Source organism: Rhineura floridana, chromosome 10, assembly GCF_030035675.1.
Source record: "Rhineura floridana isolate rRhiFlo1 chromosome 10, rRhiFlo1.hap2, whole genome shotgun sequence".
NCBI classification, from domain to species: Eukaryota; Metazoa; Chordata; class Lepidosauria; order Squamata; family Rhineuridae; genus Rhineura; species Rhineura floridana.
Window position 1 is genome coordinate 52,182,778 of NC_084489.1, and position 14,579 is coordinate 52,197,356.

The window sequence follows — 14,579 nt, forward strand, 5'->3', positions numbered from 1 at the left end:
CAACCTGGTGTGCTGCAGATGTTTTGGACTACAACCCATCAGCCCCAGCCAGCTCAATTTGAAGAGCCACTGTGGTGTAGCAGTCAGAGTACTGGACTAGAACATGTGACAACAGATAGGAACTTGCAGAGGAGACATTCCAATTGGGTTGCACCCTTCATGTGTTGGGAATCAGTGGCAGAACTGTAGCAAATTAGGGCTAGTCTTAAGTCGCTTCCAGACTTAAGTATTTTGTAAGAGAGATTCAAGCGCAAACCAGAAATTTAGGTTCGTGCAATTAAAAGAGATGAAAGTGCACTGTCACCTAGTGCAACAAATCCACTCTTTAAAAACAAACAACACCAGATGTTTTTCAGGTAGGAAAGTGACAGGAAAATGCACTGAAAATTGTGGGATGAATTCAGGGCCAGCTCCAGGCATACGGGGGCCCTTGGGCATCAGCTTGCCCTGGTCCCCCAGTGGGTGGGTGAGTGTGTGCACGTATGCATGCACGCGTGCCCCTCTGCACCCCCCCCACAGCCCCCCTACCTGTCTAGCCTTTACCATTGCCCTTAATGAAGATGGCAGCCGCGGTTTCCCTAAGGGGAATGAAGCCTCTGCCGCCATCTTTGTTGATGGCACATGTGCGTGCTATGTGTGCACATCTCTGCCATCAACTAAGATGGTGGCAGTGGCTTCAGTACCTTAGGGAAGCTGCGGCCACCATCTTCATTAAGGGCAATGCTAAAAAGCCGGCTGCAGGTAAGTGGGGGGCGTGGGGGGCATGGATCATGGAAGGGGAGCGGAGGGCCCCTCAGGGGCCCCTCAGGGGCTCCTGTAGCTCCAGGGACCTTGGGCCAGTGCCCAACCTGGCCGCCCTTTAGAACCGGCCCTGGATGAATTAATTATGACCAGGAACACTGTGCAAGCAAATCAGGATGAACACTCATTGTCATATAACCTCCCCACAAACAAAATCAGAACAAATGCTCAATAAAGATTGGTCATAGTTCAACGTTCATGTAAGCTTTGTGCAAGTAAATCAGGATGAACGTTCAATAAACAGGTTCTCTGGTGGAGCCCTTAGACATACTTTCCAGGGAGTAAGCCCAACTGAACACAGTGAGCCTGGCTTCCTGCTTAATCATGCTACAAATTGATAGGGCTGCAAACGTGACACAACACCTCATGTTAGATGGGCTCAACTCCTATTATACTTTGAAGGGGAAGAGCAAGGGCATTTGCCGCATGCTGATGCATCAAGATGACACAATATTAAGTCCATTAAAAGAAAAATGAATACATAAAAAGGACTTGCAGTAGGGCATTTTCAAAGTGATTCAAGGATAGCGATTCTGATATATGTAGCAGGAGAAGCCTCCCGGTGCTGACTAGGTTGAAACTCCCCCAAGATTTTATGTGTCATTGAAAGACATTACTGAAAGGGATGCCTTCAAAATAAAAAACAGACATCCAGTAAGTTTTTGCTCAGGTGGCTTTTGGGCCACAGAGTAAGAGAAAAGTAAAGCATTAGCAGAGGCAGAATCCCCTCCTTCTGAGCCTTTTACATAATCTGAGTAATGAAGGAGGAAGGGGGAAATACATGCACAGATCTGCTGAACGCTTAATGCCTAATGGGTTACAGAAGTTGCGTATAAAACAGAAACAAAGTGAAAATGACCTCCTTAATGCTGCCAAGGTCATTAACGAACAGTCTGACTTGCCGAGTATGTGTCAGCTACTAATGTTATCGGTATCGTGGGACCACTTATACCTGCACGCCTGGGACTCTTAGGAGGGGGAGGGAAATCCACGTAGCTTGCTGGAGGCAGTCATTAGCCATTTGCTTCATCCTCTTTCAAAACCTGTCAAGTTTCCCAAGCGACAAACAATATTCCGTTAGGGAGAATTCCATTACCGTGTGATTAAAGAACCCTCAGCAGACAAAGACAACGGAGGTTGCAGGAGGAAGAGGTCACCTTGTGGGCTTTACATGGGCTCAAGCGCCAGGTTTGCCCTTGCTGGCCCCAGTTTCAGACTAGCTAGCACTTGCACGCTCTTCTTCAAGGGCTACCGTTAACAGCTGAGACGTTCTATATTTTGGACCTGTATCCCTTGCATTCCCACTTGACAGGGCTCTGGGTGGCTTGCTTTAAGATCATTAGACCATGCATTTGGACGGGGATGGGGGTAGGGGTAGGGGTGGGAGAGAAAATAACAACTCAAAAACCAGCAACAGGATCAAAACAAAATCAGAGAAGCAGAACAAGCAGCAGCCATTAAAAAATGCTCAGGGGGGGAAAGAAAAAGAGTGTTAATTTTTTTCATCGGACAATTGACTATGCTGGCTAGGGCTGATGGGAATCGTAATCCCAGCAGCATCCGGAGAACCACAGGTTCCCCACTCGGGTGTGAATAGGCTGCTTGGTCCTATTGCAGGTACTTGCCTGGATGCAGTCTTGTAAACAAACAGAATGTGGCAATTCTTACGCTCCACACTCCAGTTATTTTTATGGTTCTTTATTTTTATGGGAAAAAAGCAAGGAGGATAGTGCAAACTGAATTTGTCTGGGAAGTGCATTCCCAAAGTAGGGCATTACAAACAAGTTCTGTCTCCCCGGTGCCAAACCACCACTGATGATCTCAGGGCCTCAGTGATGATCTTAGTGGACAGGAAGGTTCATATGGGAGTAGATGGTTCTTCGGATACCCTGGTCCCAAACTATTTACAGTGATAAAGATCATAACTATCTACAAAGACCATAAGGACTAGAACCAAAAGGTGGAAGATGCAGCAAAGCAGGTTTTGGCTAAACATTAGGGAAACTTCCTAAGAGGAACGGCTGTTTGACAGTGGAACAGACTACCTCAGGAGGAGATGGGTCATCCTCTGCTGAAGCTGTTTAGGTAGAGCCTGGATGGCCATCTGTTGGGGATGCTATAACTGCATCATGCACTGGAGATCCTGAATTTAGCAAGGGATTGGTCTTTGTCAGGGAGGCACATCTGGCGTTGACATTACAATCTTTTTAGTGCTGGCAAATAGCAGAGGTTAAAGTTTGCTCAACAAAGGAATGCAATGCAACAGTTGCTCTAGTGGAAGCTTACTGTGCAACAGCTGATTCATGTTGGCCAATCCACTGCACAACACTGTATTTTCCCTTGCACGTTTCCCCAGCAGAAGTATACCACTAAGTGATTTTTACTTAGGATACAATCCTAAGTAAATATCCACAATTAAATACTTTAATAATAAAGAATAAGTATTAATTGTGGATATTTATTACGTGTATTGAATAATAATAATAAAAGAATTTGTATATACTTCTTACTTCCCACCTGTCTGAACTGACTCCAATTCTCATAAAAATTCTAGAGCAGCTCTGTGTTCAGTTTCAGCTCAAGTATGGAAAGCTGGTTGAAGTGCAAACTGGTTAAGAACAACTACACAGCAGGTCAAATTTGATATTGCTTTCCACAGCAGGGCTTCAGGTGTACAGAGTAGTATTAAGAATAAACTTGGGCATGTGCACATAATAAATAAATAGCCTGCAGTTTATTAAACACACTATTTATTGGGGCTTCCCCTTATTATAAAGGCATATTAATACATGTCATTACTGTTCCAATAATTATCATTTACCTAGAAGAGTTACAAAAACAGCGAGCTTGACATTAATGTCACACTAACAGCAAGGTCACTCTCAGTTGTTGAGTGGCCCTGTCATTACAGAAGGTCAATTCATTCGAATAGTTTTCTGAGACGGCAAATCTACAGATTTCACAAGCATTAAGAGCTTCCCACTTCAAAGCTGCATCACTGAAAGGGTGCAAGAGAAGACATCATGACACTGTGACTTTCCTGCAGTAAGTGGACATATTAGCACTGAGACGTACAGTGTGGAATGCCCACATCTCTCTCATCAAATCTTGCTAGATCGTGTAAACCCCATGCAGGGAAGAAATCATGGAATCATACACTTTGCTCCTTCTGTTCCTGAGGTTCAGACTGTGGGTGCCTTTGTTTATGCAGCCAAAATGACTCTACCCTGGTGCAACAAGAAGCTATCAGAAGCTTGGGGAACCTGGAGATTTGCAGAAGTACAAAAAAACTTTAAGGGGAAAAAATCCTAAGTGAACCCCCCTCCCAGCAACCCAATGAAGACTTAGAATACTCAGAGGCCATAGAATGCTGAGTGACCGGGGGAGGGGGGGATGGCAGAAAACTCAGGGAGGCAGGATGGGAATGGAATGGAGTGATTGGAATCCTGAACAGCAGCATTCCACACTCCACCATTATGTTCCAATTCCTACTTTTACAAAGAATTAAGTGGCAGAATGAAATGCTGAAATTCTGGACTGTATCATTTCCAACTACAGGTGTGTGTGTGTCATATTTTTTAATGCTCCCACATATTCACATAAAAAACACTTCCCTGCATACAGTAAACTAGCATATTGGGGGATAGCTCTATATATCAAAACACACGAAGAAAAGATTGGCACGGAAAAGTCAATTTTGAAAGAAATATTGGTCAACAGCTAGCTAGATTCCCACCCTCTTTTAAGTTTCTGACTCTCCAGATCTTTCCTGCAAAATCCATGTGGCTTTTGTTATTCCATGTATCATTTTCCATGATTAACCAATGGAACAAGTAAGTGACACTTCTGATTTCCTTGGGGCCAATTGATGTTGCCACCTCTAAAAGAAAAGCAGACTAATTAAAGCTTTTCTGAGTAGATTAATGAGTATGGCAGAGCCATTAAGTACACTAGTTCTGTGACAGCGCATTACATATTAATACTGCATAGAGCTTAGACTCAGGCTGCAACATCACCCTAGGAAGTACCCTTGGGGAACAAGAGCACCCTTCTCTCCAAACTATAGCATGAGAAACTTGCTAATTAGAACAATAATCTAGAGGACCAAACTCTACATTTCCTTAAGGAATGAGTGTGTGAATGTTTTTAATGATGCCACAGGCTCACATACAAAAAAACTAATTAATGCTGAGCTTCCCGACTTTGTAACAGGCAAGCATCCAGAACCCATCTCCATTTCCATGATGGTCACACAGACAGAGATGTACCACTCCACCCTATTCATGTTTACCCATATTTCCAATAAGGCGTATATGCACTCTTACTTGGGAGTAAGTCAACTCTAAACAGAGATGAGCATGCAAGTAAATATGTATAGGAGCGGGCTGCTAGATTATCTCATGGGCTTCTGTCCAGAGTGATATATGCAAATGTTGTCATGGAGAACACTAACAAAATCTGGGTACACATAAATCAGACACTAATTCACTCATACAGGTCTCAAATCCCATGACAACTTAGCACATCACACACAGACACAAGACAACCAGGATCAATGATGGGAATACAACAAAGATTGCCAGTCCATTTACTTCAGTGCCGTCCACTGACACTATCCTTTGATAGAAGGAAGTATTAATGCAGCAACCATACCTTGAGCACTGTTTAGAGTTGTTAATTATTAACTACTGGGCTATGTTCAAGATGTTGGTACTGATATGCAAATCCTTATGCAGCTTCAGGATACCTAAAAGATCGTTTCATTCCTTATATACCAAATCAAGTCACTGCGCTCCACAGGGGAGGGTCTCCTGCAAATACCATCTCATCAGAAGGTAGGTTCCTTACAATGTAGGAATTTATTGTGGCAGCATCTATCCTTTGGAATTTCCTCCCATTATATATCAGATAGGCACCTTTTCCATTGTTTTTTCATTCACAAGTCTTTTAGATGGAGATTCTTATCCCAGTCTGTACCCGTATTGGATTGGAAATTGTTTTTATATATGTTTGTATTGTTGATGTTTTTATTGTTAATTGCTTTGCGATGTTTCATGGGAAGCAATTCATAAATGAAACAAAATAAAAAGGATACCAGATGGATAGCAAGGAGGGTGATACTGCTAGGAAGTAACTACATTGGAAACTTGTGACTGTTTTCTTCTTGACAAGATGAATCAGCATATTTAGAGCTCATGGGAAGACTTTTATTATTATTATTATTATTACTACTACTACTACTACTACTACTACTACTACTACTACTACTACTACTACTACTACTACTACTACTACTACTACTACTACTACTATATTTATATCCCGCCCTTCCTCCCAGCAGGATTCTTGATTCTTGAATAGGTTGTTGTACCACTCACCTGCCCTTGGCCTTGAAATTTAAGGCACTGAAGGACAGGATGGAGGACACTCCTACTTGCTACCCCCAAATGGATTATCTAGTAAATACATCCAGCATAGAGATGTGGCAGCCAGCAGAGCTAAGGATTAAAAAAAATCTGTTTTAAGACACAGACCAGCTGATTGAGTGTGGCAATTTCCATCAAATACCTCCATGTTTATGCGGTCAGAGCAGATGAGAGAAAAATGTGGCAGGGACCATCAGCAACCTCTGGAACATCGTCCTGTCCTGTGAGGACATGAACCTCCAGAAACGGTGGTAGTTTTGTGGAGGCTCTTTTGAGTTGAGCCAAGAGTGAGGGATTAGCTTTTTTGTGCCCAGACCCTGGTGAAAGCGCAATTGGGGGCAAGGGGTGGAGGTATGGTTGCTCACCTTGATGTTTTGACAGGGGGATAGTGACTATAGGGTTGAGGTGAAAAGGCGGTGACTGAGTTGAATGAGACAGCCCTAGGTTAGACAATCACCCGTCGTACTTTGGCCAGTTCATGGTCTAGTTAAGTCATGATCAGCTATTTTGTGTTTTTGCTGTCTTATATTTTTTGATTTTTTAAACACTTTATATTGTATATTTTGTTGCATTAATATGTTCACCATTTTGGGGGACTTTGGGCCAAAAAGCGGAATATAAATAAACCATAATAACTTCCTGAGCACCAAAAACCAGTTAATCTTCATATCTTCTGGACCCAACCTTTGACTGTCTTGAAAGTAAAAGCTTCTGATCTCCTCCTTATGGCTGCATTGGAGGACAGGAGAGAGAACAACTGATGAGCTCAAGGACCACTCACATAACGCTAAATCACAGTTTGAACAAGGCCATATTTATACATTTAGTGCGCTAAGGCAGCTTGAAAATTCTAAATGGGTGAGTTATCTAGTACTGTGCCCTGCAGCTGAAGACCATTCTTAAGCTATTCCATGGCACACATTTAAAAGTAGCCAGAACACTTAGAAGATCTGTGTAATTGGAGGCTGCTGATTCATAGGGTCGCCATAAGTTGTAATCAACTTGAAGGCACATAACACACACATTTCTGAAAGGAGGATGTAATTGATGCTGATATGCTTCACTCTATTCAATCCTGTAATTATAAATCTGTTCTTCCTGTGATTCATAAGAGCAATGTTTGTGGCAACTAAGATATAAATATTCCCTTCCTTACAAGGCTTCACCTTCTAATCCAAGCAGCCTTCATTGTGAATAATAAGCTTCCATTTTCTTCACTTAAAAAACAAAACAAAACCTGTATATCCTCAATATCCACACTGCTTCCTCTCTACATTCCTTTAAAAAAACATATTTTGCTTATTATCTTTTCCTCTCTTTTGGCCCACTCCCCTTCAGCTTGACACTCCATCTCATATGATTGGCAACAATAATATTAATCATGTTTTATTTTTAGAGGTTGGATTGGTTTTTGTTGCGTTATGCTCATTAATTATTTCTGTCTGCTTTTTTAAAAAAAGCATATTTTTGTTATGTTTTTAAAAATGAGTTGTAAGTCACCTAGAGACTGACTGGTATTAGGCATTGGAAAACTAAATAATCTTCTGTTTATTTTCTCCTTAGCTTCCACATAGACCATGGGCTGTACACCTGTGAACAGGGATTGTGCCCACTTTATTATTCCAGGTATAGACCCTGGCTGCTGTAGGCACATTACAATGTAATTCTATACATGTCTGCTCAGGGCTAAGCTACCCACTAAAAGAGTAGGTAGCAACTACATCTGGGCAGTTCTTCCTTTGATTACAGGTGAAAGGGTGATGTTCATCAGGAATGCAGCACATGGGAACGGGAGGTTTAATCCTTCCCTCCCCAGCCATGATCCTGATGAAAATCTCCCCCAACTCTGCAATGGACCTTGCAGGGGAGGGGAATCTCTCAGGAGTGAAGCAGGAGAGGAAAGTGTTACATTTCCTCTCTGGGATTCCAATAATTATTATACACACACGCAGCTGATGCTATCTGCATTTTTTTAAAAGAATCTCCAGGGATGATGGGAGTCCAACAATAACTAGACAGCCACAGGTTTCTCACCTCTGTAACTTAAATGAAACCCTTCTCCAACAAGTTAAAGACTTGCATTTGTCTCTGTCAGTTAGTCCTTCACTTTAATGCAATATTATTCTTTGTTTATCCTTGGGGAATGTAGAATTCCTATCATTACAATTTCAGAATGGTAACAGATAAACAAGAGCCAATTTTATATGTCTCTGGCTAACCAGGGATATCTTTTTTTCCCCCTTTTCCATTTTGGCTTCTCTTTCCACAGTAACTCTTATATTTGTAATTACTTTTACAGAAATTAAACCTGTTTCACTGCAAACTAAGTACCATTTATTCATCTCTATATAAGGGTGAGCAACTTTTTAAAAGGAACCTACACTAGCAGTTACCAAAAATATTCTGGTGCCAGCTTCAGTGATAATGCTACCCTAGGGATCTTGATAACATCAACTTCACGTTGATTTTTAAGGAAAGGATCCAGACTGCAAGTTCCAGCCAGAGAAACTGAAATGTTGACTGGAATCTGTGCTCTTTACTTTCAGATTGACTTTCAGTCTCATGGATTTAATATTACATGAGTTTGCAAACCTGGCATGACGGCAACTTTGCTTGCATGCTTGAATGTCAGGCCCTAGAAAAATGCTGAGTGCAACAACAAAAAAGGCTACCCTGCGATAGGGAATTATGGCTGGAATAAAATTTAGAAAACATGACCCATCTAATAACCTGATACCACACCAGTCCAACTACTCAGGCAAGCCAAGCTGGGGTCTGGCGCAGCAATGTATTTGGGGATGCTCTTTTATCCAGCTAGACAGGACAGAGGTTGAACTTGCAATGGTCCATGGCTGAAAAAAAAAGGTCCAGGAAATCTAAGCCTAGATGAAACACCCTGCAAGAGGGGTACAGAACCACAGGCCTGGGGGCTACATGTGGCTTCCTCAGCCTCTCTACCTGGCCTTTGAAACTCTCCCCAGGCCACACCCCTTATTGGCCCTTCTTCTCACCCAGAGTGCTTTAGCCTAGCTGCAATGAGTCCTTGAAGCCTGATAATGCCTCTTGCTTGCCTAGATCGATGAAAGAGAGAGGTTGTGTTGAAACTAACCTACTGTACAAAGGTAACTTTTACATTGCTCTGCCCACTTTCGCTTCTGCCTTCCCCCACCACTGGCACATGCCCCCCTCCCTACAAGGTTGCCCAGAAAGGAATGTGGCTTCAGGCTGAGGAAGGTTCTCCACCCCTGGGCTACAGTCCCTTTTACTCTGTCCCAACAGAACAGCAAGGTTTATTCTAGCGTGCAGCTAGACACATTTTGAGCAGTGCCAAAAAATGTGTGCCATGTGACATAAGCTTTTGTGCAGCTGAGCGTATGAGATTTAATAAGGAGACAGGTAATTCTAAAAAAGAAATAGATGAGAAAAGACAAAAAGAAACAGATAAACGGGTTCCTTTCAAATCTTCATAACCTTATGCTACTAGTCAGTTTTTTTTTGGTAAAAAAATAAAAAATAGAAATAAGGTCCCAGTACTCATATCTTGATAAAAGTACTGTGGATGTCAGCACAAAACGGCTGGCATGGGCCACAAAAAAAGAGGTACCGGTGAGTATTGTCACAAAAAAGTCCTGCTGATAGTACATTATGGGACAAATGACTTGACTAGTTCACAGGTGGGCAATGTGCTGGCTGCTTGTGGAGTAGGAAACTTTTTTAGAATAAACCCTGTAGAACAGATGTTCCCAGACCCCACGTCCTTCCCACTAATTCAAGCGAGGGAGGGGCTGATGAGAGTTGAGGCTCAGCAACTTTTGCAGGGCCATGCCCCTGCACTAATCCCTGCCAATCAGCCCCTCATCCCTGGCCAGACCCAGGGAGATGTCAGGTAAGCATTTCCTCCATGACCCATCATGGGAAGGAACTTTGCTTCTTCCTTTCCTCCTGGGCAGATCCCTATCACTCCCCAGTAGGGTTGCCAGGTTCTTGGCCTGAGACTGATTCTGTATCTTTAGGAGAAGAGAAAGTCGGCCAAGTGCAGGTGTTCTTGCAACGCTGTAACGAGAAAAACCACAAGGTAGAATTCTTTCTTCCCTCTACACAACTTTTAAAGATACAGAAGACCTCTTGGTTGCCAGGCCCAGCCTCCAAGAGGTCTTCTGTATCTTTAAAAGTTGTGCAGGGGGAAGAAAGAATTCCACCTTGTGGTTTTTCTCATTACAGCGTTGCAAGAACACCTGCACTTGGCCGACCTTCTCTTCTCCTAAAGATACAGGATCAGTTTCAGGCCAAGAACCTGGCAACCCTACTCCCCAGGCCAATGGCACCCTGGGATGATGCCATAACTGGGCACTGCCACTCTGAACCAATCCAGGTGAACAGTTTATAGGTCAGACAGTAAGTGAGTGGTTCTACAACTCTTACTCATAAGAATCACCCCTCGAAAAATTGCAGCCAGCCCAAGAATTGCATTTCAGTGCTCTGTTACTTTATGAGGAATGCTGGGCTTCACTCTTTGAATCTCACAATGCATGTATCACCTCTTATGGTTGGACCTATGGTCCAACTCGGTCTAAGGCAGCTTCCTATGCAGCTTCCTTCCTAAGTTTGCGATGGCTGAATGCCCTGAGCCAGCCCTGGGCCTTCTAGTTCTTCATCAGGCATACAAAAGTTATCCATCAAAATGTATTTATTTTGGAAGAAAAGGAGAGGTGGACGAGAGGAAGAGTGGAAAGTCATCAGAGGAAAATCCACTCCTGGCTCATTCAGAGGGAGTCAACTACAAGGGTTGACCCTTCAGGAAGGTCTGGCCTGGTGTGCTTGTTTGTTTGTTCTGGGGAGGGAAGAAAGAATTGCTGCTGTAGAGCAGTGGTTCCCAATCTTTTTTCCTCATGGACCACTTGAAAATTGCTCAGGGTCTTGGTGGATCACTTAATGATTTTTCTGTCTGTTGCAGCAATTATAATGCACTGTGCTAGGTGATGTATGATTTTAATTGTATTTTTATTGCTTGTTTTATTTCTTATGTTGCATAAGACTGCAAATTGAAATACAATATAAGAAATAAAACAAGCAATAAAAATACAAATAAAAGTAAAAAGAATATTGAATATGAACATGCTGTGGACCACCTGAATGACGCTTGTGGACCACTGGTGATGCATGGACCACAGTTTGGGAACCCTGCTGTAGAGAATTCTGTCTTATAAGGGTACTTCCAGATCAGGGCTTCATATTGCAAGTAGGTCAAATTACAGGAAGCCAGATTTTAGCTGAACATCGGGAAAAACTTCCTAACTGTTAGAGTGGTACGACAATGGAACCAATTACCTAGGGAGGTGGTGGGCTCTCCAACACTGGAGGCATTCAAGAGGCAGCTGGACAGCCACCTGTTGGATATGCTTTAAAGTGGATTCCTGCATTGAGCAGGGGGTTGGACTAGAAGGCCAACTTCCAACTCTACTATTCCATGATTCTAGGTTATTCAGATATCCCAAATGGACCACTGGAACATGTTGTTGTTAAATAAATGTTGTTAAATGTCATTAGATTTTCCGCAAAAAGGTGAAATTCAGATTAAAGGGGGTGGCGGCATTTTTATGCCAATGATGTCATATGGACACTGTAAAAAACTGCATGTGGAACACCAGTCCCACAATAAACACCTGTTTGGAAGCAACCTAACTCATTTTATTAAAGATTATTCAACCCTACCACTGCTCAGCCACATATCCCTGATAAGAGCTTGAACATACTATAGATCCCATGATCTAAACAACAAAAACCAAAAATGTTATTTCAGGTGGGCCCAAAGACTTGCACAAATCCAGCTGGATTTTTATTTTTCTCTTTGAATCAGCAAATCCCTTCCCTTAACTCCACATCATAAATTGTGGACACCTCCAGACAACCTGTTTATTGAGCATTCAACCTGATTTGTCTGTGGAGAGATTAGACGGTGTTGACTATTTAATGAGCATTCATTCTGATTTGTTTGCAGGAAGGTGAGATTATGTTACATCAAAGCAAGGGTTATATCCCACACTTTTCAGTGCATTTTCCCATCCCTTTCCTTACTGCAAAAAGTCCAAACTTTTGGGGAAGTAGTGACAATCTGGAGGTGCCTCAGTTTCAAAAAGGGCTTGCCATATGGCCCAGGGAACCATTGTTCAAGAAATAAAAGTCAAAACCTCCTTAACTGCATAGAATGAGGCCACAGTTCTTTGGTTCCTGGATACAGACTTCATAAGATACTCTTTAATGGCACTCTATCATGTCTAACCAGGATTGGCACAAGACATTTTGCTACCTGAGATGGCACTTCCCCTCCATTCCATTCTTGGTACAGAAGCCAACGGTGCTGGCAACACTGAGACAACATCCTCCACTGAACGTGACAGCAGCAGGCTAGCTTAGGAGTTACAAGGCAGGTTGTGCGGAGCACACAGATCTGTCCTCTGACAACTTGGCCACATCTGACGCCTGAGGTGGTGTTCTCACTTTGCTCAACAGTAGGGCTGGCCCTGAGTCTATCCAATAAGTGATGATATGGAATGGTAGGAAAGGCATTCACATCAAATATAACCATAATAAAAGCAGAAAGTATACATTAATTGAGCATTTCATCTTACCTTCCTATGGGTCCCAGGTCTCCCGAATCTTGGCTTCCGGCTTCGCTGGGAGTGCTCACTGATTTCGGAGAGGGAGACATAGGGGTTGGGACTAAATGATGAAAATAACAGGTATGCCATGTTAAAACATGCAGCGACTGCACTGATGAAAAGCAGTGTCAGACAAATCGTAAGCAAAGATCCCAAAACAAGCAAATGGTTGAAGAATTGGGAGAGTTTGAAATGGTGAAACCAAAAAGAGGAAAAGAAAAGAAAAGGAAAATCCAGTGAATTCTATATATTTTGGCAACTTAAATGTTTGGAATTAATTTTGGAAAGCGAGTTGTGGTAGTATTAGTTCTCGATGTAAAGATAGACTCATGTTTTTCTTAAAACTATATTTTTTTAGAAGATGTGGAAACATATTCTAAAAAGTTAGATCTTGGAGAACTTTTAAAATATTTTTATGTAAAATATTTTTCAGGCTTAGTGTTAAAATGATTTCATTTATGAGAGCTGTAGTTGCCAAGGCAAACCAAACATTAAATGAGATGGAGAAGGTGTACCACAGTTATTTAAAGGCTCTTTCAAGATGGAACAGTTTATTGGGTGTTTTGGGTTGCTAATGTTTATTGTGCCAGTATTTTGTTCTATAGCCTGCTGTTCTAATCGGCTGCTTGTGGTGACGAATATTGCCTGATGCAAATCTGCAGTGCTAGGTTTTTAGTATAATCCAAACATCTTCAGCCTGTTTCTACCAGCATTATGAAAGAGTTATACCTGGTCCCCTGCCAAAATTCCAGTTTCCTATCCCCTAGAATAAATAACTATGCTTATTCAACAGGGAGCACTAGAGCTCTATGGTGCCACCAAGAAACTTCTGACTACTTAAGGCTGGTGGGGGGGGGTAGATGTTATTTTTCCTAATGGAAGGGGTGGTTTGGCATGCAGCATGTGAAGCCCACTCTCTTCCAACCCTGCCAATGACCTCCGTTTGCCACAAAAAGAAAAGACAGAGACAAGAAGGAAAAGAAAGTGCTAGGCATGCATCTCCTGTGGCTGCACACCTCTTGCCCAAAACATAAATGAAGACTGCCCAGGAAAATGTGCATGCTCTTGATGCAGGGGTGGCCTATTTCACACAAAGTAATGAATCAGTATAAAGATCTCCACTAATTTCACTTGGGAGTCTTTGGTCCCCGTTGCCCTGTCTTCTAGAGGCGGCGGCTAGATAGGCATTTCTGCAGAATGGCTGTAGGCTCACAACACCCAGCATCTGCACAGTGTGGGATTTAAACTTCAAAACTAATCCAGCTGTAAGTAAACATACACTTGGGGCCTCCCTAGTATAGCCACAATGAAACAGAAGCCAGCTAGCTTGCTCACACACAGTGCTCAGCCTGGCTCTGAGAGTCAAAGTGAAATTGCATGATTTAGTTGAATAAGCTCCCCAAAAGCCAGGTGTGCAACCTTTCCATTTCAAGTTCAAACACCGAAAGCCAAGATAGACCAATAACTTTTTTAAAGTCCAAATTCTACTTTTGTTTTTGGATCTAGATGGGCGCTGAAAGGTCAACAGCAGTGGAGAAAACAATGCAGAAACAGCTGCACTCCAACTAATCTTCATGGCAGCCACACAGAAGAAAATATAAATCTTATATAGCATGATATTGCCTGTTTCAAATGCTCTATTTTACTTTGTTAAAATAATCTTCGATCTGGTGTTTTCTCTTTTTTTCTCTCC

At 42.4% G+C, this 14,579-nt stretch overlaps 1 protein-coding gene across 12 annotated transcripts in view; it reads right to left on the reverse strand.

The window, feature by feature from the left end:
• Positions 1-14,579, reverse strand: part of DYNC1I1 (dynein cytoplasmic 1 intermediate chain 1) — a 366,417-nt gene that overhangs the window by 264,353 nt on the left and 87,485 nt on the right. For 10 of the 12 annotated variants that reach the window (XM_061586645.1, XM_061586643.1, XM_061586641.1 and 7 more), the window contains one exon: positions 12,857-12,947. In XM_061586645.1, the coding sequence (XP_061442629.1) occupies positions 12,857-12,947 (91 nt within the window). The remainder of the gene's footprint in view (positions 1-12,856; positions 12,948-14,579) is intronic. The other 2 variants (XM_061586647.1, XM_061586639.1) reach the window with 1 other exon arrangement.